Below are 25,266 nucleotides of genomic sequence, written 5' to 3' on the forward strand. Positions count from 1 at the left end.
GGCTGTTTTCCTATGGTAATAATTTAGGTTTCATTTTCTTAAAAAGCTATGAAGATTTCCGTTCAATGGGCATATTATTATCTACCCATTGCCTTGTCAATCACTACGTACGCAGTTTCTACCTCTCTTCCGTGCAGTAAGGGCCTTTGTATCTATCTCAGTGTATTTCTTTGGGCACCTGCTGTCTACAAGTAGAACTGTTGGCTTGGTGGGTCTGTGTGGCTTTTTATTTCAGAAGTCAGTGCTGAGTTGCGTCCTCGGCAGATTCTACCCAGACTCCCACCAGTGGTGCAGGAGAGCTCGGGCTTCCCCCTCCCCAGTCCCTGCCAGATGGTTTTCATCTGCCACTCGGATCTGGAAAAGCCATCTCGTCTCATTTACATTTCTTTGCTTATTCAGAGGTTGGCAATTTTTTCCCAGTGTTTATCGGTGGCCTTCTGTATTTTCCACACCCCCCTCTTCTTTGAATTGCCTGCTTCTGTCTAAAAGGTCAACTTGGTTTTATTTTTCTAACCATTCTCCGGTGAGGGAGCAGGAGGTGAGGACACTGAAGACACGAGGAGCAGCTGACCGTGTCAGTTGTTGAGGGGCTCGCCAGTCCCGCGGGGCTCCAGGCTGGGGGTGGAAAGGCAGGAGGGCAGTGGGTTTGGGTTGACTGTCCTGGGGGTACGCATCTGGTTCACCCCAGGGACTGGGGGGTTGAAGTCTTGGTTTAAACGTGTGTGTGTGTGTGTGTGTGTGTGTGTGTGAGAGAGAGAGAGAGAGAGAGAGACATGGTGGGGGTGGCAAGAGAGACAGAGAGGGGCAGAAGGTTGGGTTGGGGGGAAGATTCTATTTATCTGTTTGCCTCTTCACTTTCTTTGTCAAGATTCTTCGGAGGATATCCCTCCGGCCACTCAGAGCTTCATCATTCCGAAAAAGGAGATCCACACAGTTCCAGACATGGGCAAATGGAAGCGTTCTCAGGTACCCGTGGTATCTGCACCGGAGGGCCACAGGGGGGTGAAGAACTGGGGCTTTTTCAGAGACAGTGAGTGAGCTCCTGACCTTTCCTGCTCTTGGAACCAGAGCTGTTAGGAGCTGCGGAGAGAGCTGACAGGGGAGCCGGCTGTCCCTCTTTCGGGGCGGGGGGGCAGGGCGGGGGTGAGTTACAGCTGGTCTTGGAGCCCATGTGTCTAAGAGAGAAGAGGTTGTCTGTCTCATGGAAACCTAGGCCAGGGAGGTGGCTGGGCCTAAAAATACCTGGGAACTGGGGCCTAGAACAAGGGGAAGTGCAGACCAGCTTCCCGGGCTGCTCCGTCCAATGGCGGGCAGAAAATAAGAGCTTCTACCTCCCGGGCTTCTGGCATAGGCTGTGGAAAGATTGGGACTACGAAAAAGAAAGCCAATTTCAAAACCCCAGGGAAAGCCTTGGTCCCAGCTCCAGCCACACCTGCTCTGCTCAGCTGGGGTGGGGTGAGGGGTCACTTGTACGGAAGGGCAGGCTCTCTTCAGGGAGTCTGCTGTGCTGACACTGAGCCCACGACCTGCAGTTGCCGTGGCTCCGTCTTGGGCCATGCAAGCCTTTCTGGCTCCTCTTTCGTAAGCCTGCTTTCTAAATACTTGCAGGCGGTTCTCACGTCTTTTCCGAGTTCTGTTCTCTCCCTGCGTCCTCCCCAGGACAAACACCTTAGTCCCTTCAGCCGCTCAAAGGGTACGGTCTGAGTCCTTTCATCATCTTGGTTTGCCTGCCGTAAGGTTTCTGAACCTCAGCACTCTTGACATTTTGGGGTGGATGATTCTTTGTTATAGGGGCTGTCCTGTTCACAGGAGATGTAAATTTGTAAATTCACCCTGAACCTGCAAATTGGCTGAATCCAAACGTGGCTTTAGTTCCTTGCTTTCCGCCTGGGTGTTTTCCTAGGAGGAGCGGGTGTTTACGATGTGCCAGGTATTTTTAGCTCATTTAAATCCTCACAAAAACTCTGGGAAGTGGGCTCAGGAATCATCTCCATTTCGAGGGTAAGAAAAGTGAGGCCAGGAGATAAAGACATTTAGCAAAACGGCCCAGTTGGCGAGTGGGTGGGATGAGATTCAAGATTCATGCCCAGGTCTTCTGTCTCTAGACAGCCATGGGTTGAGCCGTTTTAGGCCATAGGTCAGGACATTGCTGCCTGCTCATCTAATCTGGACTTCTGCCTGTTTTTATAAATAAAGTTTTATGGGAACATAGCAGGGCTCATTTATATATTGTGTGCGGCTGCTTTCGCACTAACTGGCAGAGCTGGGTGGAGTTGAGAATTTGTGGACCAGGCTTGATGGCCTGCAGAGCCTAAAATAGTTACTATCTGGCCCTTTGTAGGCACCGTTTGTTGATCCTGCTGTAGGCACCAACGCTTTCTGGGAAGTGTTGGTTACTTTTTCTGATGGAGTGTATATTGAACTATTTTGGATAGAAGACTTCCACTTGCTCACCACTCAAGTTCATGGCCCGACAACTGACTCTGTGCCATGGTCCACACAGTTTTGCTAGGCTGCAGAGTGCGGCAACCGAGAGCATGGACTTCGGGTCAGAGAGGTCAAAGCTTGAAGCCCAGGGTTGCCATTTTCTCTTCTTGTGACTTAGGCAATGGGCCTACGCTGGCCAAGCCTATTTCTCTCTACCGTAAAATGGGTTGTTGGGAAGCTTAAATGACTCAAAGTCCAAAAAGTACCTGGCCCGGTGCTAGGCATTCATGAGCCATCCTGAGCTGCAGGCATGGTTGTCACTGTCACAGGGATGAGGATGGTGGCGTTGGTGGAGACTTTGCACACAGTCTTCTTTATAAGAATGACCTGAGCTTTAGTCACCAAGAGACTTGGGCCCATGTGGGAGCAGGGACCATGGAGGATGACCCTGCCCCTTGCGGCTTCCTGTCTTTGCATCCTGGTGAAGTTGGTAGAAATGACTGAACGCTGGCTGCAGGCAGGATGAGGGCTCGGACCTGCTCTGTGACCCCTCATTTCCACTTGGGGCTGTTCCATGGGCTGTAGGAAGGTCTTGGTACAAGAATGGTCCCTTCTAGATACAGAATGGTCAATTCTTGGGGCTTGTTGTGGCTGTTGCTGGCATCTTGGATAAGGAGGAAGAGAACGAGAGACAACAGAGATGAGGAAGAAACAAGACCAAACAGAAGTCATTTGCTCCCAGGGCCTGCAACTCAGTGCTTTCTTATCCCTGTGCTCGTAACCTAAAACTCAACAGGGAGGAGAGTGCCCAGTTGGAAGCTGGGTTTGGGTGTGCTGGGAGACCTGGCCACGGGCAGAAGACAGTTTCTTCTCCTGGGAGCAGGGGGTCTGCACTGCAGGCTGATAGCCGGGCCTGTCTGGTGGGGGAAACATCTGGAAGACTAGCAGGGGAGGAACCTTCGCTGGTATTCCTTGAACTCCTGGTGGTATAGTGTAACTTGGAGGACTTGTGAGGTCCTAGCTCGACATCTAATGAGATGTTGGTCTTAGGAGACCTTGGGCAAGTCATCTCTCCTGAAGCCTTGGCTTCCTCATCTATAAAATGGGTATAGCGACAGTGTTTACCTTGTGAGGTTGTGTGAAGAAGCCACTGGCAGGAATAGTGCGCACACAGCAAACGGACTGAGGGTCCTGGTGTCACAGTGGTCATTGGCTTGCCAGCTCTTTAGACTGGAGGGCATGGGTTGGGTATTTGGCGTTATTGCTCTACTTCTCCTGCTGGCAGGCCAGGGTCCAGGGACAGCTTGGAGCCCTTTGGGAACTGGGTGGAGCTGGGGGCTGGCTGGGGTGTGGGGGGTCAGGGGTTGACACTCCTCTCCTCACCCCCACTCCCTACTCTGTTCGGTAGGCGTATGCTGACTACATTGGATTCATCCTCACGCTCAATGAAGGTGTGAAGGGGAAGAAGCTGACCTTCGAGTACAAAGTCTCTGAGGTAGGCACAGGCGGGGAGCCCGCTGTAGCAGGGCCCTTCCCAGAATAGCTCCAGAGAGTCACGTGTGGTCCTGGCCCCCAACAGGCCGAGGCAGGAAATAAGATCGTCAAGCACATGTGTGGTTGACATTTCGGTGTTTGTATTTCTTTTCTTTTTTTTTTTTTTTAAGATTTTATTTATTTATTTGACAGAGAGATCACAAGTAGACAGAGAGGCAGGCGGAGAGAGAGGAGGAAGCAGGCTCCCTGCTGAGCAGAGAGCCCGACGCAGGACTCGATCCCAGGACCCTGAGATCATGACCCGAGCCGAAGGCAGCAGCTTAACCCACTGAGCCACCCAGGCGCCCTGTATTTCTTTTCCTTTTAAAAAAATATTTATTTGAGACAGAGAGAGAGAGGGAGAGCACACATGAGTGGGGGGAGGGAGAGGGACAAGCTGAGTCTGCCGTGAGCACAGAGCCCCACTGGTCCGCCGGATCCTGACAGGGCTCCATCTCAGGACCCCGAGATCATGACCTGAGCTGAAACCAACAGTCAGACACGACTGCTCAACCAACTGAGGCACCCAGGTGCCCCATGTACCTTTTTAAATGAAAAAAGATTACAAATGAAGTAAGTGGGCTTCACTGAAGGGATCACTAGTAAAAGTGTGTTAACAGCAAGCTGCCCTCTCTCTGTCCTCCCCATCCTGCCCAGCTCCCTGGGGTGGCCCTGGGAACAGTTTGGAGAATGTCACCCAGACCTGCCCTCTGAGCTCCTCCTGCTGCCCCGCCACCTTCTAAATTCTGCCTCATTGAGGCGGCCCTCATTTGTTTCAGCAGGCCCCAGCTGTGGACTTTTAGGTCGTGTCCCTAAATGTTGCTGCTTTGCACATCCTTACCTATGGATCTGTGGGCACTCTTTCCTAAGGCGTTGTTCCTGGAAGTGGGGATGCTGAGTTGAGGGCAGAGAGAGGACAAGAGCTGTGGGGAGGCGTGGGCTTGTGGGCTGCTGGCTCTTGGTGGATGCCATCTCCCAGGGCTGGGTCCCAGGCCTCCAGAGGCCTCTTGGGTTCTTAGCCCAGTTGGCTCATAGTCACCTTGAGACTCTTATCTTAGACACCAGGGCCCGAGCGGCCTTTCAGTGCCTTATCCCACCCTGTTGGGTAAGGCTGGCCCTGTCACAGCCCGGGCTCTCCACCTGACCCTCCTACCCCGCTCTAGCGGAGCTGTCTCTTCCTGGACCCTGACTGGCTGTGGGGTCACTGAGGTCTTTTTCTGTCACCAGAGGGAAGCTGGACCTGTGCTGGGGATAGACCTTCTCTTGGGGGCTGGCCCCCCGCTGAGTTCGTGGGTTGGGGGAGAGGGGGCTTGTCCTGGAGCCTGTGGTGAGGGAAGCTCGGCTGTGCTCTGTGGGCAGGGAGTGTGGTGGGGGAAGGCTAATTACAGGGGGGATGTTCTAATTACCCCAGCAGATCCCAAGGTCCCGTAATTTCCCCTCACACTTTGTTCGTAGACTCCACTCTGGCCAGGTGTTGTCTCAGCTCAGGAGCTGTTCTCTCGGCAGGATTGCAAGATGGTTAAGTGCTTGGGGGCTGGAGTCAGGCTGGCTGGGTTTGGATAACCTCTCCCTTCCAAGCTGTTGGCTTTGTCCCCTCTGACCCTCTATCTCCTCATCTGTGGAGTGTAGGAGCCAGCAGACCGGCTCATGGCCCCTGGGGAGGATTCAGTGGGATCCCACACATAAGCTTGTTAGGACAGTGCTTCAGACGTACTAGGTGACTTTATCATTATTATCTGTTAACGTGAGCTATTTTTAAGTTCTCATCTCCAGTAGTGGTGTGATTGCTTCAGTGGGGGGCGCTTCCAGAGCTGGGGTTCATCCCAGTGCCAGGGCGATCACTTGGTGGGCAGAAGTGACTACTTTGGTCTCCAGAGGTCTCCCAGCTTCTGCCCACAGCTGGCAGGGCCGTGGAAGGCAGGGCTCACCGAGTGTTGTCTCAGCCCACAGATGGGGGAGGCCCCCGACACAGCTGCTGGGGGCTCCTGCTTCCTCTCACTCCTGCGGGGATGGCAGCTGGGGAGAGGGCAGATGAGCGGCCCTAGGTGGCAGCTTCCAGACCACCAGCTGCGAAGGGAATGAGGAAGGGCACCGAGAGACCATCTAGACCCATGTTTAGAAGACTCTCCTTGAGTTTGAGATTATATTGGGTTCACATTTTGGGGTTTTGCAAAATGTGAGTAGATAAGGGGCTTTTTTTTTTTTTTTTTTGCTGTTGTTCGTTTGATATTTAAGTTGGGGGACAAAGAGAAAGAAAACACTGGCAAGTCCTGGTTTGGAGAAAATTTTACTGGACCATGAAATGTAAAAGGAAGCACTGGTGTAGGGAGCAGGAGGGTAGTTCAAATGATTGTCTGTGCTTCCTGAGGGCTGGGCCCACAGCGGAGGGGCAGACCCCTCAGCCCCAGCCAGTCAGACAATAGAGGCCGCCCCTGCATTCTAAAAGCCCTTTCCAGAAAGAGAAGCTAGGAGCCTTTTAATTATTCATGACTCCAGCTGAGCTGGCAGCTGGGGCCCAGCTTCCGGCTTCCGAGGCCTCCCCACACCTTCTTTATCCCCTTCAGCGCCTTGCCCAAGACTGAGACCGCCAGGGAACTTGGTCTGCCTGGCGCTTCCTGGGGCCAGAATTACTGCCTCATCGCTCTGGAGTCCCGGGTGCTGCATTGGGCCAGGCTTGCTCTGTCCTTACTCAGTTCCTGGTGACCCGGTTCTTCTTCGCAAAGCTGGGCCGTGGCAGCACTTTTCAGCTGGGCAGCTTTCTGTCACCGGGGCCCTCTGCCTCAGCCAGGTACCCCTGACTTTTCCTCGCTCTCACACCCCAAGCACAGAGAGAGAGGAGGTGAGGGATGGCAACATTCAGGCCAGCGTCCCGTTGCACAATGCTGGGGGTGCTGATTAAGTGGCCTGTGGTGTGATTTGTGCCTCCCGGAGCTGTGTGGGGGTGGGCATTGGCTGACAGGTACTCCCTTAGCTCAAGTCCACGTGCCCTACCCCCACAGCTCTTGGCCCGGACCTCCCGGATCCTTGCCTTCCTCCGCACAGCTTTTCACCTGGGCACCACCTTGCTGGGTCCTACCTAGTTCAGGTGCTCCTGGAGGTCTCTGTCTGTGCTGCTCGTGCCCAGTGGACATGGGCAAAACCTGCTTCTTGGCAAGGTCTACTTTTCCAGGGCTGCCTGCCTCTGAACACCCCCCCTCTGCCTTGTGCCCTCCGCCAGCCTTTCGTTCTGGCCTTTTTTTTTTTTTTTTTTAACAAGCCACGCCTAGAAGGAGTTCTCTTCTAGCTGCCCTGTGTTTTTGGATCAGCAGCCTCACCTGATTTTCTCATTGAGTAACATTCTGTGTGCCAATGTTGCCCTGGCCTGTGACACTGATCTCATTCCTTGGTTCCTGCCTGCTGTGGGAAAGGTGTAGGGACATGGGCTCCCTGACACTGTGACCCTACAGAGCATTACACAGGTTCAGACCTCTGACCCAGCAGCTCTGCAGAGGGGACTGCCCAGATTGTTTGTGGGAGGGAACAGTTGGGAATAACCCAAACATTTAACAGTATAGTATGTTGGCATGATGAAATTCTATGAACTTACTAAAGGCTATTGTAGAATTATGTTTGCACGTTGACATGGAATGAGGCTCATGGGGAAATTGAGCAGGCTACAAAACAGTGCATGCCCTGGGGTCCGTGTCTTAAAGATTTTATTTATTTGTGAGACAGTGAGCGAGCATGAGTTGGGGGAGGGGCTGAGGGAGAGGAGCAAGCAGACTCCTTGCTGAGCAAGGAGCCCGACGCCGGGTTCAATCCTAGGACCCTGAGATCATGACCCGAGTTGAAAGCAGACGCTTAACTGACGGAGCCATCCGGGCACCCCCAGACAGTTGGATTTAAGAACTCAATCCTGTAGGAGTGTGTGATCTCCCCAGCACTTACCACTCAATGCCATGCCTACGGGTCATTGTCCAGCAGCAGCTGGGACTTCCTTTTGTGGCTCTAGCTGGGGGCCGCTAGTCATTGTGGCTTGGGCCCCTCTATTTGCTTGCTACAGGCCATTGAGAAACTGGTCGCCCTTCTCAACACTCTGGACAGGTGGATTGATGAGACCCCTCCGGTGGACCAGCCCTCTCGATTTGGGAACAAGGCCTACAGGACCTGGTATGCCAAACTCGACGAGGTGAGGCGCCACAGGATATGCTCGGGGCCTGGGCCAGGGTCCAAGAGCTTTCAGGCATCTCAGAATCACCCAGGAGTTTGTTAACATGACGATTCGCTTTACCAAAAGTACAAATGGTTTTACTCTCTGTCCCTGCTGTCTTCTGGGAATCCCCACTGTGGATGCCCAGTCCTCTGCATGGGGCTGTTACTGAGGTCATTGTTTGCATTAGCGACAGGTTCAAGTGTCCCACGTGTCTGTGTGCCGGGGGTCGGTCGGATGAACTAGTAGATGGAGCCCGGAGTGCCGTGCGACTGGAGAAAGACCGGGAGCTTGCGGGGAGGCAGCCTGGGATTTATTGTTCGGTTAGAGGAACCCAGGGTCTGACACATGGTCAGCTACTTTTTGGTAGGAAAGAGGGAAAAATGACAAGATATGTTTGTGCTGCTCAGTTCGCATAAAGGAACATCAGTGGAAGGATATGCCAGAGGCTATTAGAGCCGTAACTTCTCTGAGGGCAGGGGAGAGTGGGGAAGGGACAGACTTCTCAGGGCATCCCTTTGTAATGTGTGTATTTATTTACTTTTTTACTTTTTGATATTTTTCTTGGCAAATCCCAACGAATTTAGCATTGTGCTTCTTTTTCTTGATTTTTTCATTTACTAATTAATTTTTATTTAAATTTCAAGTAGTTAACATGCAGTGCAGTATTGGTTTCTGGAGTAGAATTCAGGGTATTTTTATTTTTATTTTTTATTTTATTTATTTATTTTTTTTAAAAGATTTTATTTATTTATTTGACAGAGAGAGATCACAAGTAGACAGAGAGGCAGGCAGAGAGAGAGAGAAGCAGGCTCCCTTGCTGAGCAGAGAGCCCGATGCAGGACTCGATCCCAGGACCCTGAGATCATGACCTGAGCCGAAGGCAGCGGCTTAACCCACTGAGCCACCCAGGCGCCTTATTTTTATTTTTTTAATGTCTTTGTTTTTGGATGCTATAGCAGTGACCCCTGCTCAAAGCAAGCAAAAAATAAAAATGTAGGCTCATGGGCCCTGTCCTTAGAAAAGCCTTTTGTCTGTAGGTCTTGGGTCGGGCCTGGGAATCCAGATTTTCCTCGGGTCTGGAGATTTTCCTGCCAGGTACCTGTAGACTGAACCTAGAGAAACTTGGATCCTCATTTCTCTGGGCCAGTGTTTCCACCTGCAGCAGAGGGAGCCCCAAGGACCCAGCAAAACGCTGTCCCTGCCTAAGAGCAGCCTGTGGCACAGGGTCTTTTTTTTTTTAAAGATTGTTTTTGAGTTATAACTTACAGGAAAATGATCCCATCACAGCTTGCTGGGTCTTTTGCAAAGTGTGTTTTGGCCCTCGTGCCACCAGCTGTCTCAAGATCTAAAACTTTTGGGCCCCTTTTGAGTTGATATCCCACCCCCCAAAACTCTTGCGATTTCCATCCCACAGAGTCGTGTTCTGTGTTTTTGAACTTACAGACGTCTGATGTGTTCTGTTCGGTGTTCTGTCTCCGCGAGTCCCTGTGTTGTGCGGAGCAGCGGAGCGTTTCTGTCGCCGTCTGGTGTCCTGGCTTCTAACCATGCCACGGCCTGTGGGTGGGGGCATTGCAGTGAAGGGTTGTTCCCGCATTTTGTTTACTGTGAATACTGCTGCCACGAGGATTCTTGGCTGCGTGTTTTGGTGGACATGCGGCACATGGTCTTGCTCCCCTGGAAATGTAGAGAGAGACTGTAGGGACGGCAGCAACTTTCCAGATGAGGGAGTTGAACGGCTTCTTTGCGGTTCCCTCTTGTCTTGTCCCAGACTCTTGTCCCCCGGAGGAAGGGCTAGCAGACGAAAAGCCACCCCAGGGTTGTCGCTCTGTGGCGTAAGGGTCAGCGTCTCCCACCTCGTCTTTCTGTAGCCAGTCAGCACAGGGAGCTGGGCCCCGGCCAAGTGCTGCTCCTGGGTGCCTGCCCGTCAGGATGCTGCCTAATCTGCTGCCTCCACTTTGTGTCTCTTGTGTTATCAGGAAGCAGAAAACTTGGTGGCCACAGTGGTCCCCACCCATCTGGCGGCTGCCGTGCCTGAGGTGGCTGTTTACCTAAAGGAGTCCGTGGGGAACTCCACCCGCATCGACTATGGCACAGGTATCTGCCGCTCCCAGTGTTTGCTCTGCTCCACTGCACACTCTCCTTGGGCTGCTTCCTCTTTGCTCCAGGGTATCTTGGGGCCCTCTGAGCAGGCAGCCTTTTGGGGCCTGCTGGGGTGCAGGGAGGCCCGGTGCCGCTCCTGCAGTTCTGTCTTGGTCCGCCAGGGGGAGCTGATGCCACGTGCCTGGTGGCTCCGTGCGGCACTGGTTTCTGTTCAGTCTCTGTGAACTTATCACTGGCAGCAAAGTAATTTATTGAGCACTTATTATATCTCAAGGCGACCCCTTACCAGAGCCTAGCTTCTGGCAGCATTGTGGCATACCCTTGCCCGGCCCCGTGTCTGTGTGCTGCTGAGTTCTCTGGGAGAGGGCACAGGCAGGCACCTCGGAGGAGAAGGGTTGCCTGGGGGGTGGGTGGGGGCTGAGGGAGGACCCTGCGGTTGTAGGCTCCCCTTTCTGGCCTGCCCTGAAGTGGCAAGTGCAAGTTCGGCTGCTCTCTTAGGCCTTCCCCTTGCCTGGGGCTCGGTTTCTTCCACATGAGCACAGGCCAGGAGGCAGGCCTGGAGAAGGGCCTCCTTGAACCTGGGTCCTGGGGAGGCGTTGTCTTCCGCTCCCCTGTTGCTGGGAGCAGGTTTATCAAGTGTTTTGAGACTTCCTGGGGTGGGGCTTTGACTAAGACCGACAGGGAAGGACCCTGAAGGGGGACTGGCCAGGTTAGCCGAGGGTGGGTTTTTTTTCCGCTGGTCAGGTGTGTGAGAGCCCCTGAGGGATGGTGGCTGGGACTCTGGCTGGTGGAGATCAGAGACAGTGCAGGTGAGATGAACACTCACAAGTTTCCTGGGCCCTGGAGGCACCTTCTTTCTACAGAGATGGGACAGGAAGTCCCTGCCTCCCTCCAAATCCTTTTTTTTTTTTTTTTAAATAATACCATGAACCATGGCATTTCAGGCCAGGGTCTGATCAGCGGTGTCTGTAGTGCTGACCATTCCTATGTGGCATGACTGGGAAAGGAAGGGCGGTGCCTTTTTTTTTTTTTTTTTTTTTAGATTTTAAGCAATCTTGACACCCAACATGGGGCTTGAACTCACAACCCTGAGATTAGGAGTCACATGTGCCACTGACTGAGCCAGCGAGGGACCCCATGGAAGGGGCTGCCTTTTGACCCTGTGACGTGACCATGTGTTCCCTGCTTGGAAGCCTTCAGTGGCTCCCGTCACTCTTAGGATACTGAGTCTGAGCTTTTTACATGGCAGTTAAGGCCTCTCTCATCACCAGCCTCATCTCCTTACACTTTCTCCCTTGTGCTCTCTGCTTTAGCTATACTGGCCTTCTTAGTGTCCTTCAAACATAACCCATTTTTTCCCCTCACCCCAGGGCCTTTGCATGTGCTGTTCCTTCTGGGTAGATTGCTCTTCTTGGTTCCCTCACACCCTGTGCCTTACCAACTCCAATCATCTTTCAGATTAAATATTACTTCCTTAGGGAAATCTCCTTGAACCTTATGGCAGGGTCCCCCTGTGATATCTTCTAGTTATCACCCTGTCCTCCTCCTTCAAAGCTAGAATTATAAGTGATTGTCTACTTAATGTTTGTCATCCTGACAGAGCATAAATGCTCAAGCAAAGTCATGGATGGAGTTTCCCTGGTGCCTGACACGGACACTGGCTGCCCTTATAATAGGTACCCAATAGATGGAGTGTGATGGACGAGTGAGTTAAACCTACAAAACAAAATGAGAATGTCTGTTTAAGAAGTCCACAGCCTCGGCCTCTTGGGCCTTTTAGAATTATAGTAGTGGTAGTTCTCAAAAGGGCCTGGGTCTTTCTGGAAGAGGCAGAGGCTCCATTATCTCCATGTTAACCTTCCTCCATAGAGGGGTGGTTCTCAGTAAGTTGGACTCTGGTGAGACCAAGAACAGTCCTGCTCCTTTTTCTGGAAGATTGTCAACCTCGGCTGGTTTTTTCCTCCCCCAGGACATGAAGCAGCCTTCGCTGCTTTCCTCTGCTGCCTCTGCAAGATTGGGGTGCTCCGGGTAGATGACCAAATAGCTATTGTCTTCAAGGTGTTCAATCGGTGAGTGGGAAGACAAGAAAAGCAGTGGGGGTTTCTCCTCCTCCTCACTGCCAGGCTGGGGACAGGTGCTGGAGGGCTCTCCTGTGTGGTTGTTGCTTCTTCTGGCCTGTCCTGATCAAGCTTTGGCTGTGGATGGGGCGCGCACAAAGCCTTCTGGCAGGTTCAGATTCAAGTAAGGACAAGTGAAGGAAATGTCACGTGCCGACCGCTCATGCTTCCGCGGCACTGGCCGTGTCAAGCGTGTCCCAAGCGCTCCATGCGTGTCTCGCTCCCTAGATTTCCCCACCAGCTCTAGGCAGCAGTGACCATCATTTCCATTTTGTAGATGAAGAAAGGGAGGCCCAGAGAAATCAGCTGTCTTCTGATCCCTGAGGTCACACAGCCAGCTGAACCCTGCCCCCTGCAGTCGTGCTCTGACCACGCCCCCCAACCTGCCCCGCAGCACCAGGTGTGTGCATCCACCAGGGGCCTCTGACAGCACTGTGCCGTTCCAGGCCCCGCTCTGGTGGTGTTGATGCCTGGGCTTCTGAAGACAGGAACATAGCCCCCGAGAAGAGGGAAGGTGGGAGCCAGCAGGCCCTGGGAGGTGATCTGCTCCATCCCCCACCAGCCTTCGGATGGGCCTGCCAGAGTTAGAGAGCCTGGGGCTGCTGCTCAGGGTCTCCGTTGTCAGGAGTTGGTGGCGCTAAATCCCCCTTTCTTCCTGGGCCAGAAGAAGGCTGTGTGGGAGGAAAAAATAAAGCGACATTATTTTGAGAGTACCAGCTGATGCCTAACTTACGCATGTAGGTTTTAATTGAAAATAGAGACCAGTTACACTCTTACGTGGTTATTTCTGGCCTCCGTGAGCTCCCAGTGGCAGAAGGGTTGAGACTGTCTCTCTGCTTTCTGCTACCTCTTTCTCCTGCTCCCTCCTGCGCAGGTACCTGGAGGTTATGCGGAAACTCCAGAAGACCTACAGGATGGAGCCAGCCGGCAGCCAGGGAGTGTGGGGCCTGGACGACTTTCAGTTTCTGCCCTTCATCTGGGGCAGCTCGCAGCTGATAGGTACTGAAGGGGCGTCTACCCCCTTGTCCTCCCCTGCACACCCCGGGGTGGGGGGTGTGTGTGGTCTGTCCGCCCCCCTCCCTTCCTGCCTTGCTGCTGCTGCTGCTCAGGGCCAACAGTGACAGCTTGTAAAGCAGGCATTAGACCGGCTGTTGACGGAGGCTGTTTGCTGTCGACCTTGTGCTGCGAGCCAGCGTGGCAGGCCGGGGGAGGCGGAGGCAGAGTGTGCTGAGATAATGGAAAGTGACAAGGGCTGGTGCAGGGGCGCTTGCCTGGCGCATAATGGACTGGTGTGAAATGCGCCCCAGCTCCTGGCAAAGCTGTGGGGTTTTATGTTGAAAATGAGGGGCTCTTTTGACTCGGTGACCGGCGTCATCCGCCGTTATTATCAAGCTGTGTGCAAGGGGCCCGTCAGGGAGCAGCCACCCAGTGCGGGGCAGCGAGCCGCTTCCTGTGGGCCCTCTGTGCTGGCTCCCCTCACTTGGCTCTGCTTTCCAGGTGGGGGCGGCTCCCTGGGGTCTCCGGTGGGTGAGGGTCCGGTGGTGACTTCTGCTACAGTGGAGAATGAACTGTCTACAAGATAATATTCATAAGTGTTTGCACATTTGCTCTGTGCCAGGCCCTGCTCTAAGCATTTTAGGTAGATTATCTCCCAGAACCTTCTCAGTGACCCTGGGAAGGGTCTTTGCCTGCCTGAGACGAGGCACCCTTGACAAGGGGTAAACGTGCGTGGGCGCCAGGCCCGGGGCTCTCCGGTGGTCCTGACCATCAGGCAGCATGAGGGAGGGGCTGTTCATAGCCCCACTGCACAGATGAGGAAACCAAGCCTCAGAGAGCTGAAGTCACTGGGTCAAGGTCACATGGCTAGAAAAAGGCAAAGCCACCGCTTGTTCCACTAGAGCACACATGCACACACGCACACACATGTGCACAAACACATACACATACTCGTCATTTATTGCTTCCACAAGGTCAAGTGTTGAGGGCGCACCGTTGGGACTGTGGCTCCAGGGTATGTGTAGACTGCCCTGGGCCGAGGTGGCACTCTGTGGGTGTGAGTGTCTCATTCTGAACCCCGGGGCTCTTTGCTGTTCCCAGACCACCCGTATTTGGAGCCCAGGCACTTTGTCGATGAGAAGGCCGTGAATGAGAACCACAAGGACTACATGTTCCTGGAATGTATCCTGTTTATCACTGAGGTGAGGGGAAGGGGGTGAGGGAGAAGCCCATGGCAGCCTCTGGCTGAGGTCAACGGAGGCTGGTGGCTTTGGAGTGGGACAGAGGAGCCGGAGCTCTTGCTTGAAGATGGCAGGGCTGGCCCTCGAAGGAGGATTTTTGACAAGAAAGCCCCAGTAGGCCTGTGAAAGGTTAAGCCAGCTTCTGACTGTCTGGCGTCTCCTCCCCAAATCTGTGGTCTGGGAACTCTGTGGGACTCGAGCTAAGGGACTGGGACTCGGTGGCTTGTGCACTTGGTGACTGATGCAGCTGGTCTGAGGGGGTGGGTGGGGCCCACGAGCTCTGTCCAGCACACGCATGTGGCTGTGCAGGATGAAACCCATGCAGGAGGCCGGGAGACTCAGGCGGATAGCAGGGCTAGAGATCTGCTGAGGGGGTGTGTCTTGGTCAGTGCCTGAGGACACGGGCCAGATGAGGTGCCGGAGGTGAACCAAGCAGGCCCGGGCCCCCAGCGCACCTGGCAGTGGGTGTTTAGTAACTGGGTGCTGTTGCCCACGGAGGCTGGGTCTCCCACTTCCTCAAGGTCACCCAGAGAGCTTGTTAAAATCCACGTTCCTGTGCCCAACTCCAGCTTTATGAATCAAGAATCTTAGGGACAAGGGCCAGGAACCTGTGTTAAATACACTTGCCAGGTGATTTTGCATGGGATTTGGGGTCTCACTGCTCATAGGGCCTCTCTCAGGAGCTGCCAGGACCTTTCACCCCCCCTGCTACATACCTCGCCCCCTTCCCCCAAACTTTGAAAGCATGCCCTGGTTCTGCTGTCTGCAGAGGGAACAATGCCCACACGCACATCTGGGCTCAGTGATGCTCCCGGCACGGTTGTGGTTTCCTCCCAACTGGGGCTGCTCTCTTGGCTCGGGTTCTGAGCCCCCCGAATGGAGAAGCCTGGCTAAGCAGCCATTGCCTCGGGTTCCTCACGGTCAGCATTCGGCTCAGGCCTCTGCCAAACTCCAGAGGCCAGAGGGGAATGACACGTTTTTCCAAGTCAGCAAATGGAGCCGGGACTGACGGCTGGGCGGCCGCTGCCTCAGTCTCAGATTTGCTGCCTTCAGCAGTGTGGCAGGCCCAAGGTCGGAAGGACTCAGGGCAGCCTGGCTCACTGCCTCAAGAGCTAGTCACGTGCTGCTCTTTCCAGAGCGGAATGTGGGGGCCTGGGGAGCCCTGGGAGCCTCTGGAAGAAGCGGGAGGAGCAGGGTGGGGAGAAGGGGTACACCTTCTAGGCTGAGCCCTTGCTTTGCTCACGGAGGGATAAAAGGCTCAGCTGTTCTGGCTCCCTCTGGTGGCTGGCCAAGCCCCTGGGTCCCTGTCAGTGACTAACAAGGAAGAAAGCCAGGCCAGGCCGCAGGGAAGATGGGAATTGATTCCAGGTTAAAATGTTGTATTTTTATTTGTTGGGTTGGTTATACTGGTATAAAAACCCAAAAGCTTTTCTAAAGCTTGGGACCCAGTTCCTCTGCTGGAGGAAATCCTGCAGTGGCCACTAGGTGGTGCGAAAGTCACACCGAACTTGGAGAAGGTTCCGGTACCTTAACTGGGGGAGAGGCCGAGAGGCAGACCCTAGAGTTTTTGCTTGTTGTGTACCCTTTCTGCAAGGCCTGCTTCTCACTCTGGGGCTGGGTGCTTGGGCCTGGTGGTAAATACCGAGTGCCAGCAGGGCCGAGGCTCCCTTTCGTCCACCCGGGGCCTAGCTGAGACGGGGCTGGCACGGAGCGGACTGCTGCTGTGTTGTGGTGGCTCTCCATTGCTCCGGGCTCGGCTACGCCCACCCCAAGCCCCCTGCCACCCTGCACCAGGGTGTCACTGCCCCTGGTTCCCCCAGTTTGTGAATGAGTGACCTGGCCTGGCTCACCCTGACCGAGGGGTGGGGCACAGGGGACCTGGAGGCCCCTGCGGAGTTCTGTGTGCTTCCGGCTGGAAGGGGGCAGTGTTGCCTGTGGAGACTGGGGAACCAGACGGCTGGTGCAACTAGGAGAAAAAGCAGAACAGCCAGAAGTTGGCCGTAGAACCGGGCATCTCCTCCCCATCTCCTGGGACCTGCCCTCGTAGCCCTGGGCATCCCAGAAGAGGGACCCCACCTCACAGGGCTTCTGCTGGCTCAGGAAATGCAGCCCTGGCGCCTTTAAGAGCCCAGGGCAGGCAGGAAAAGAATTTCAGTTTCAATCTGTCTTCTAAATTTGGAGTTTTGGGAAGGGAGGGATCAGATTTCAGCTGGAAGGGAAGGAGCTGACAGGAAGGCGCTGTGCAGAGCCTCCCCCCATCCCCCCTCAGTTACTGACAGAGGAACCATTTACAAAAGGCCGATTCTCTTGGGAGTGGAGAGGCAGGAACGCAGCGTCTGTGAGTAATTTCCTGCTCAATATGGCTGCTCTGACTCACACGATTCCCCTGGGGTCACTGCGGGACTGCAGCTTGCTTGCTCGTTCTCGCTCTTTCCCTTCTCCCTTTGTGGCTAGAATGAGCTAATTTTTTTTCTTTTTTTTGGTCTTCTCGCTCCCGATTCCTTTTATCCCCTTCGTCTGTTTTCCTTTCCCAGAGTTGCAAAGTCTCCTTCTGAAGGACTTAGGGAGACCTGGGGACACTGAAGGCCTGGGGGTGGGGTGGGGTGGGGTGGGGCAGCCCCTCTCGAGAAATAGCATCTCTGGCTTTTCCAACGGGGAGGGCCAGGGCCACTGGGGCTCTGCCAGCAGGCCAGAGAGGCCTTTTGGGGTCCCCTCCCGTGCCCCCAGTGGGTGAGGCTGGCGCATGAGGCGGAGCCTCTGGTTTCCCAGCATCCTGGGCTGGCCCTGGCCTCGGGGCCCTAGCTGAGCAGGCTTCTGGAGCTATGCTGTGGGACTAGGCCAGCAGGGCGCCTTGGGGGGCGGTTTGGTCACCAGGCCTTGTCCAGAGTGAAACTGATGACACCGCTCCAGCGGTCCCCGAACTTCTCTGGGCCTGGAAGTGTGCGGGAGAGGACTGGAGCCAGCGCTGGTCCCCAAGGGCCAGAGAGCTTTGGGGGAAGGGGCGGGGCGAGAGGGAGGGACGGTAGCTGGGGGTGGAGCCTGCTGGAGTAGGTGGTGGGGCGGGGGTACAAAGCTCCTGCAAGGGCTGCCCACCCGCAGGCTCTGGGTATCAGCAGCCATCCCCATCCCGGAGGAGGGAGCCTTCGAAATAGAGAGGTGGGGAAGATAGTGGGTGTAGGCCCTGACCCCAGGAAGAGCCCCGCGGCCACCAGGGTGGGTCTTGTTTCTGTCTCCCACCTCAGACTGTGGCCCTCTCTGCTGGAGGAAGGGGTCTGTTGTCCTTGCTACTGAACCTGGGGGTCGAGACAGGCTTTGGGGGAATTTTAGCCAGGAGAGGGCGGCAACAGCAGTAGATGGCAGCTTTTTGGACTTAAATCTTGCAGTTTGGTGCAAGGCCTTATGGGAGAAGTGAGAGGTGTGTGGGAGTGGGGTATGGGAGTGGGCCACCTGGGGAGTGCACAGCCAAGCAACGGGGGGTGTTACGAGTTCCTGGGCCCCTCTTCTTATGCCCGATATGGAGGAGCTTTGGGTCCATCCTTTCTTCCTGGAACAGCTCTCCTCCAGCCCCGCCTCTGCTCCCAGCCTCTTCTGGAACCTTCCACCCACTCAGGGTCCAAGTCTCTGCTTCCTTGCCAGCTCAGCCTCTTTGCTTTTCGGACTCTTTCTTCTGAAGCCTGGGGCTCAGGGTGCTGAGCTCCATTCCTGCAGCCAGCGTCAGTACTGTTTCGGAGTTGAGGAGGGCAGTGTTGAGGGGGATTGAAATGCCTGCGAGCTACAGATGTGCCGGCCTGGTGCGGAGGGCCTCCCTGTCTCAGGCTGCGGTTTCTCCTGTCGTGGGAACGTCACTGGGCTGGCTGCAGAGTCTCTTTCCTTCCTGGAGGGTCAAACTCTCTGGCAAGAGGAGGGACAGGAATGGAGCTGTCCTTGCTCCAGCCTGTCCCTTGCTGCTGTCAGTGCCATCCCTTCCTAACCTCCCAGCCAGGTCGGGCGGGCTTTCCAGAACAGACGTTCCTCCCAAATCTGCTGCAGGTGCCCCTGGCTCACGGCTCATGTCTGCCCCCTCTTTTCCTCCCTCCCTTTTGCCTGCCTTGCAGAGGGCAGTTGGATGCCTGGGTTTGGTCTTCCCCACCTTGCCCTTCGCCCAAACCCACCCCCTCCCCTGGCTCTTGCAGCTTCGCCTGTGGCAGGTACAGCCCGAGTCCCGGGGGGGCAGAGCCTGCCCTGCGTGTGGGGCCGGGGAGGGCCGGGGAGGCTGATGCTGCTCTCTATCAGACCGGGAGCAGGTCCCTGTGCTGGTGGGGCGCTCTGCGGCTGCGGGGGCATTGCTGGGAGTCCCAGCTGGGGCTTGGGTTGAGATTTCATTTTTCTGAGGCTGCTGAATGTGGTGGGTGGTGGGAATCGGGCTCCCTTTTTTTTTGGCTGTGGAAGAAAGAGGATGACCCTGGAGGTTATATTTTCCCTGTGGGTCTTTCAGACTGAGAGAACGTCTCTGATGCTTACGGGTGCCTCTGTGTGCACGCGTGTGCATGTGTGTGTGTCCCCTCCCTCCCAGATAGTGCATCCAAGTCCTCGAGCATACACGCGCACGTGTGAGTGTCTGTGTGCACATATACGCGTGCACGTGTGTGCTTTAGTGCGTGCACACACGTGTACACATACGTGCGCGACCTTGCTGCTGGGATCCGGGGATGAGCTCCCAGGTGGCCTGCCTCTCCAGCTGTGGATTCTCTTTTCCAGATGAAGACAGGCCCCTTTGCAGAGCACTCCAACCAGCTGTGGAACATCAGCGCTGTGCCCTCCTGGTCCAAGGTGAACCAGGGTCTGATCCGCATGTACAAGGCCGAGGTGAGAAGGGTGGGCCGGCGCTCCTGATCCTGGGGCTGCCGACCGCACCCCGCACCCTGCTGCCTTGCTGCAAATCTTGGGCCAGCTCCTCTGACGCTGCAGGCCTCAGAGTCTCTCTCGGTGTGTGGGATGGGCACCCAGAGAATCTCTGGGCTGAGGCCCGGCTCTGCCCTGTGACCGAGTCAAGGCCCTGCAACTCAGGGCCCTGTCAGATGGCCAGAGGCCCCTCACAGCCGTGTCTCCCACGGGGACATGGAGGCGGACGGGCTTTGGAGGCAGCGGCCAGGTTGGTTCTCCTCAGGCGTTGGTGGGTCTGATCCCTGGGCAGGTGGGCGTCTCCCGGAAGGCCCAGAGCTGACATTTCTGGCAACCACTTCAGGTGGTCCTCCTGCTCTCTGGTGGGAGAACAGGGTGAGGACGTCGGTTCCCTGAGCTCCCCCTGCTGGGAGTTCGCTGCCCAGCTCCTGAGGGCGTCCTCTGCCCTCTTTCCCCTTTGGCACCTTTTCCCCACCAAGTAGGGAGGAGACATTTTCTTGCCATCCTGTCCCTTCCGCTAGCTCCTTTCACATCTGTGCACACCAATGCCAGAGCTGCGCGACCTTGGCCAGGGAAGGGCCTCCATGTGAAGTCCTTCACCCAGAGTCACGAGTTCTCTAAGTCCCCTCTTTCTGCCTCAGGCTGGTGGTCTTTGATGTTGCCCCATGTCCATCTCCTTCCTGACGGTTGGCCATCCCTCTCCCACGGAGGGGGGGGGTGGTTCTCTGGGTCTACTTCATTATGCTCCGCGCTTAACGCAGACCCCATCAATGGAGGCAGGGGGCGCTGGGAGAAGAGGGCATTGGAGGCTTGGCTGTGGTTTGGTAGTATAGATGCTTCCAGTTGGCCCTGTTTCCTCTACATGGCCTTGAAGGGGTTAATGGCGCTGGAACTGACCGGGCCTGGCCCTCTCTCTCCCTTCCGCCCCCTCCCCCTCTGGTCCCCTTCCTCTGGACTTCACATCCTGTGTTTAGGTTCCAGCCCACATACCTCTCTAATCTGAGAGGCACGGGCTGCCCTGCCGCTCGCCCCTTCCGCTCCTTCCGGGCTGGCCCACTGGGCCCTCCAGTCCGGCTGTCTCCTGCCTGGAGAGCTCCCGGGGCACTGCCCTCTGGGTGTCCTATTGTTCCTGACACACCCCCCACCTGTCCCCGCCAGTCCCCTAGTGGGTGCCGATGGGGAACCCCTCCCTACTGCTGGGGGCTGTGTGCAGCATGAGTGGAGCGCCTGGCCCCTCCGGCCTCCCAGCCCTGCTCCCGGCTGCCACTGCCACGGCCAGGACTCCTGGAGGCCAGGGCTCTGGGCCTTTCCTGCTTGGGGTCCGAAGTGCTACCCTTCCTGCATGGCTTCTCCCTCGAATGACTCACTGGAAACTTATCCTGGGCGGGACGGGTGGGCCCTCAGGGCAGAGCAGGAGCCCCAGCCTCCTTCCCCTACCTTCCCCTTGCAGAGCTCCCGCCTGATGGGCTAGGGTTCCTCACGGCGCCGCAGTCTCAGGAACAAAAGAGAACAGTTAGAGCAGTTCTGGGATTTCTGCGGCTGCGGCACCGTGGGCCCTGCAGCTCAGGCCCAGAACGGGGGGGTCCCCAGGGGACCCCTGCGTGCCCTTCCCAAACCCGGGGGAAGCTGCAACTCTGCGTGCGAACAGGCATGGTGTGGGCTGGCAGTCTTGTGGGGGGCTATGTGGCGACCAGACTCCTCTGTAGGACGGCGCTGGGGCCCCTGACTGCGGGTTTAGGAACCCCGCATCTTTGTGATGTTCGGCGCTCGTTTGTAAGGTTCTAGTGGGTACCCCTTGGTCTTTTGGCCCCTGAGAGCCCGGGGGATTGCCTGCCCCCTTCCCAGAGATCCCAGGGAAAAGACTCCTGTTTTCAGGTTAGCTCTCAGTCAGTGGGCAGGACCCACGAGTCTTGAAGTTCGGAGCAGGGTTAGCAAGGTCAGGGCCACCAGAGTTGGCTCTTGGAGGACAGTTGGTCCCCTGAGCTGCCACAGAGGCCTGACCAGGCCTGGCATTAGGTGGCCTCAGGTTTTGGGACCTGCTGTGTGCATCTCTGCCCCTGCCTTTCTGAAGTGAGGAGGAAATATGTTCAATACCCTTATGGCTGGCGGGGCCTGTCTTTCCCGAAGGCTGTCCCTGCTGGTGCTCCCTTCCGGAGGGCCTTGTCACGGCATGGAGAACCCCTTCTCCCCCTTGAAACACGGGCACCTGGAAGGGCCTCCAGATCTGGGCCTCCAGCTGGAAGGTCTGTGCTGGGTGAGCTGAGCCCAAGACGCCCCTCTGCCCTGTCCACTGGCGCCCCCCACCAAGGCTAGCTGGGAGAAAGCCTGCCCAGAGGCTCCCTTCCACTGTTGCTGTTGTCCTGCAGCCCTGGCCTGCCTTTGCCCCAGGTAGCCTCTTACCTTGAGCCCAGTTCCTCTCCTTTGCTGGGGCCCTGGGGGGACTTGTTCTGGGTCCCCAAGGCAGAGTGCAGAGAAATGCCCCTGCCCCCTCCTGCTAAGCCTCTGGCCTTTGCAGCTTCTCTTGAGTGAGAGCTAGAAGCAGGGTGACCTTTGACCCTTTCTGGAATTCCAGGGCCCTGGGGGCCCCCTTTTACAAACTCCCACCACTTCCTTGATGACATAAGCACAATGGCAGCTGCCTTTGCCTCTGGCCTGGAGCTCTGCTGTTCCTCCTCCCCGCACCCCAGGGACCCCGCTCCTGCCTGCTCCCAACTTTTTCCGTTCCAGGCCCCGCAGTCTGCCTGTGGCCTGGAGCTCAGCTCCCACACTGGGCTTCATTCTGTGTCCTTCTTCCATCGCATGGAAAGATTGTCCTTTTCCTGCTCAGCTCCTGGGCCCCCTTTAGGCCTTGACTGTCCCCCACTTGACATACACACAGCTAGTCAAGACCTCCTCGTTTCTGCAGCTGGTTGTTGAAGCGAGGGGGCCTGGGCCAGTTGTGGCACACCTTTGTCCTCCTGAGTTAGGAGGAGGCTGAGACCACAGTCACAGAGCAGGACTCGCCCTATCTGAAGCTGTAGGTCCTGTTTCAACCCAGCCATTCTGGTGGTTTTCCGTGGTCAAAGGTATGAGAGAAGGCGATCCGCGCTTGCCGGGAGCTGCTGCCTGAGAGTTAGCAATGACCCGGCCTGTGTGAGGCACAGCAGGACTGGTGTAGGGAGGCTGGGAGCTGGGGCCCTCCCTCCCTTTTCTGGTCCCAGGTGGTGCTAAGCCATGCCTGGGTCAGAGGGCAGAGGTGTGTGGCCTGGGGCCCAGCTGCCTGTGTGCCAGGCAGCCCCTGCCAACTTCCCTGTCTCCCCCGGAGCCCTGGGCTGAGGTCCCGTCTGGCCTGGGTTCAGGGAGTCAGGCCATTCCTGTTGGGTGTTCTTGTCATCTGCCCCACGCACAGAGCTGCTGGGGGTTGCCCTGGGGGTTGGGGGACGTTAACTGGTTCTTACTCTCTGACTGCGAAGTGCCAGCCAAGGTGTCTTTTTCAGTCCAGAGAACTGAAAATTGCAGAAAAATGGGTCTTGGACCCTTCTTAGGCTTGTATCCAAATGTCACCACACCTCTCCTCCAGGACCAGGACCTGGGCTAGGGGGCTCCCTTATGGCCTGGAAGGTTCTTTTCGTCTCTGGTCCCCAACTTCCTGCCCTCCCCCATATCCCCCCTCCCCCCAATGAGGTTGGGCTGCCCTCTCTTTCCTTTCCTTTCTCCCTCTCCCTCACTCACTCATTATTTGGTGGGTCTGATTGTCATGGAGTGGGGGGGGGCGGTCTTTGGATAGGAGAGGGTGGTCAGAAGCAGGTAGGAAGCCTTGCCTTGCCCTGAAGGGCTGAGAGCTCCCCTTGGATGGCCCCCTTGCTGGGCTCTGGGTGGATGCTTTCTGGGTACCATGCTGCTCTGAGGCTCCAGAGTTGTGCCCGGGTCCCTTGGAAGCCCCAGAGGCTGAGTGGGCCCCTGATGGGTGCAGTGTCGTCCTTACCTCTGTTCCCCCTTCTCCCCTTCACAGTGCCTGGAGAAGTTTCCTGTGATCCAGCACTTCAAGTTCGGGAGCCTGCTGCCCATCCATCCAGTCACCTCATGCTAGGGGCGGAGCAGCCAGAGCCACCCGGGCCGCCACCGTTCCTGTGCCTGCCCTCCCCTGCCCCAGCTCCAGTCACTCCCTGACCCCTCCCCCTGTTCTTTCTGTTTGCTGAGAGGCTGTTTGCTGGGGTGGGCGGTGAGTGCGGGGTTGAGGGAGGCTCAGGGCATAAGGGTGTAGGACCCAAAGTGAAGGGAGAAGTGACCAAAGTGGGGCCCGTTTCCCCATGGCGGGGAGGGTGGGTGTGCTCGGGCCCCAGTCCTGCGCTTGGCCTTCCTCTCCTCCTTTCCCGTCCCGTCTGGCTCAAGACCTGGGCTGGTCTGCCCCACTGGGAGGGGAAAGGGGTTGCGGTTTGCTTTCCTTTCCCAGGTCCTGTTGCCTTCTTAGGGGTTGGAGCGGTTGTTTCCCGGGGGGTGGGTCTGTTTCTGAAGCCATGTTTGGGTGGGCGTCTGGGGGTTCTGAAGGCTGCAGGCTGAGGCTGGTGGCCAGCCTGGGGTGGGCTCGGGGACCAAAGAGCATCGGCCCCTGGGCCTGCTGGTGCCTGTGTCTAGCGCCTCATCCTGGCTTCTCTGTTCTTTGCCCTTTGGCTCTGCTGGGTTTTCTGGCCATAACCACTCCTGCCACCCTCTACCGGGGTGGCCTCTGGAAGCTGCCCTTTGGGTAGGCACTGGGTACAGGGCCTGCTCACTGGCTGACCCTGTGAGGCCTGCCTTTCCAAAGTTTCTCAGGCTGGGAGGGGGTGGCTGAGACAGGGAGGGGCTGGGGCCCACTGGGCCTGTGGGGAACCTGGATTCCTCATGAATCTTAGCTTCTGCTCCCTCCTCGCTGCTGCTTCTCCAGGGCCCTTTGGCCCTGTTTCCCTGCCCTTCAGGGCAGTGGGTCAGGGGCTACTGGAGCACTCAGCAGCAACCCCCCCATCCTCCCCTCTCCCTGAACTTCACCGACTGGCTCTCCAGGACAAGGCAGCCATGTTCCCCTTCCCCAAGCCCAGGTTTGGGTCTGGGTTGGCAGGGGCTGGGCTGGGTGAGGGGTTGCTGGCATGCCAAGTCCTGAGTTTTTTCTAGGCTTTTGGGCTAGCCTCTTGCAGGCCCTCCCTGGCTCAAGCCCAGGCCCGCCTTTCTCCACTACCCCCACCCTCTGTCCGGGTTCACATCCCTTTGGGAAGGAGGAGCTCCCAAGAAGCACAATTCAGGGGCTTGACCCTCACATCTGGGCCGATGGCCTGGGCAGAGGCCAGGACGGGAACCACTAGAGTCATGGAAATCGTTTTCCTAGGAGAGGCCCAGTGCTGGCCTCCCTCCCAGGGTCCAGACCACCGCCTTCCTGGCTCCTCTTGCCCTGTCCTCCTTGTGCCCCTCCAGTCCCATGCGCCTTCATTGCTGTTTGGATTAAAGCCTCTGTTTTGCACCTGTCACCCGTGTGAGGTGTGTCTTTTCATGCCACCTGTTTATTCCTTCTGCACGTGCCTGTTTGTCTCCCTGTCAGGTCCCCTTCCTGCAGGCCCTGGTGTCTGGGGCTTGGCTGGCTCAGCGGCATCTGGGCCGAGCCTTCCCTGGGCAGCCAGTGAACATGCAGCGGTCGCCCAAGCAGGCTCTGGCGGGTCCTGGCTGTCCCCACCCCCAGCTGGATGTAAGTTACAGAATCTTTCTGAGCCTTGGCTTCCTCATCTGCACAGTGGGGACCGTCACCGGGTGCCGGCCAGGAGTGAGTGAAGGA

At 56.4% G+C, this 25,266-nt stretch overlaps 1 protein-coding gene across 2 annotated transcripts in view; it reads left to right on the plus strand.

Annotated features, from left to right (window-relative positions):
- PTPA (protein phosphatase 2 phosphatase activator) overlaps positions 1-23,860 on the plus strand; it is a 28,388-nt gene extending 4,528 nt beyond the window's left edge. The window contains exons 2-10 of one of the 2 annotated variants that reach the window (XM_032866053.1): positions 869-966; positions 3,836-3,922; positions 8,003-8,128; positions 10,129-10,246; positions 12,222-12,321; positions 13,244-13,368; positions 14,467-14,567; positions 19,344-19,451; positions 23,479-23,859. In XM_032866053.1, the coding sequence (XP_032721944.1) occupies positions 869-966; positions 3,836-3,922; positions 8,003-8,128; positions 10,129-10,246; positions 12,222-12,321; positions 13,244-13,368; positions 14,467-14,567; positions 19,344-19,451; positions 23,479-23,556 (941 nt within the window). In that variant the 3' untranslated portion in view covers positions 23,557-23,859. Of the gene's footprint in view, positions 1-868; positions 967-3,835; positions 3,923-8,002; positions 8,129-10,128; positions 10,247-12,221; positions 12,322-13,243; positions 13,369-14,466; positions 14,568-19,343; positions 19,452-23,478 lie in introns of both variants that reach the window. The other variant, XM_032866054.1, reaches the window with a different exon arrangement.
- Positions 23,861-25,266: the final 1,406 nt, after the last annotated feature.

The sequence above is a fragment of the Lontra canadensis genome, unplaced genomic scaffold (assembly GCF_010015895.1).
Source record: "Lontra canadensis isolate GAN:19392208 unplaced genomic scaffold, GSC_riverotter_1.0 scaffold30, whole genome shotgun sequence".
NCBI classification, from domain to species: Eukaryota; Metazoa; Chordata; class Mammalia; order Carnivora; family Mustelidae; genus Lontra; species Lontra canadensis.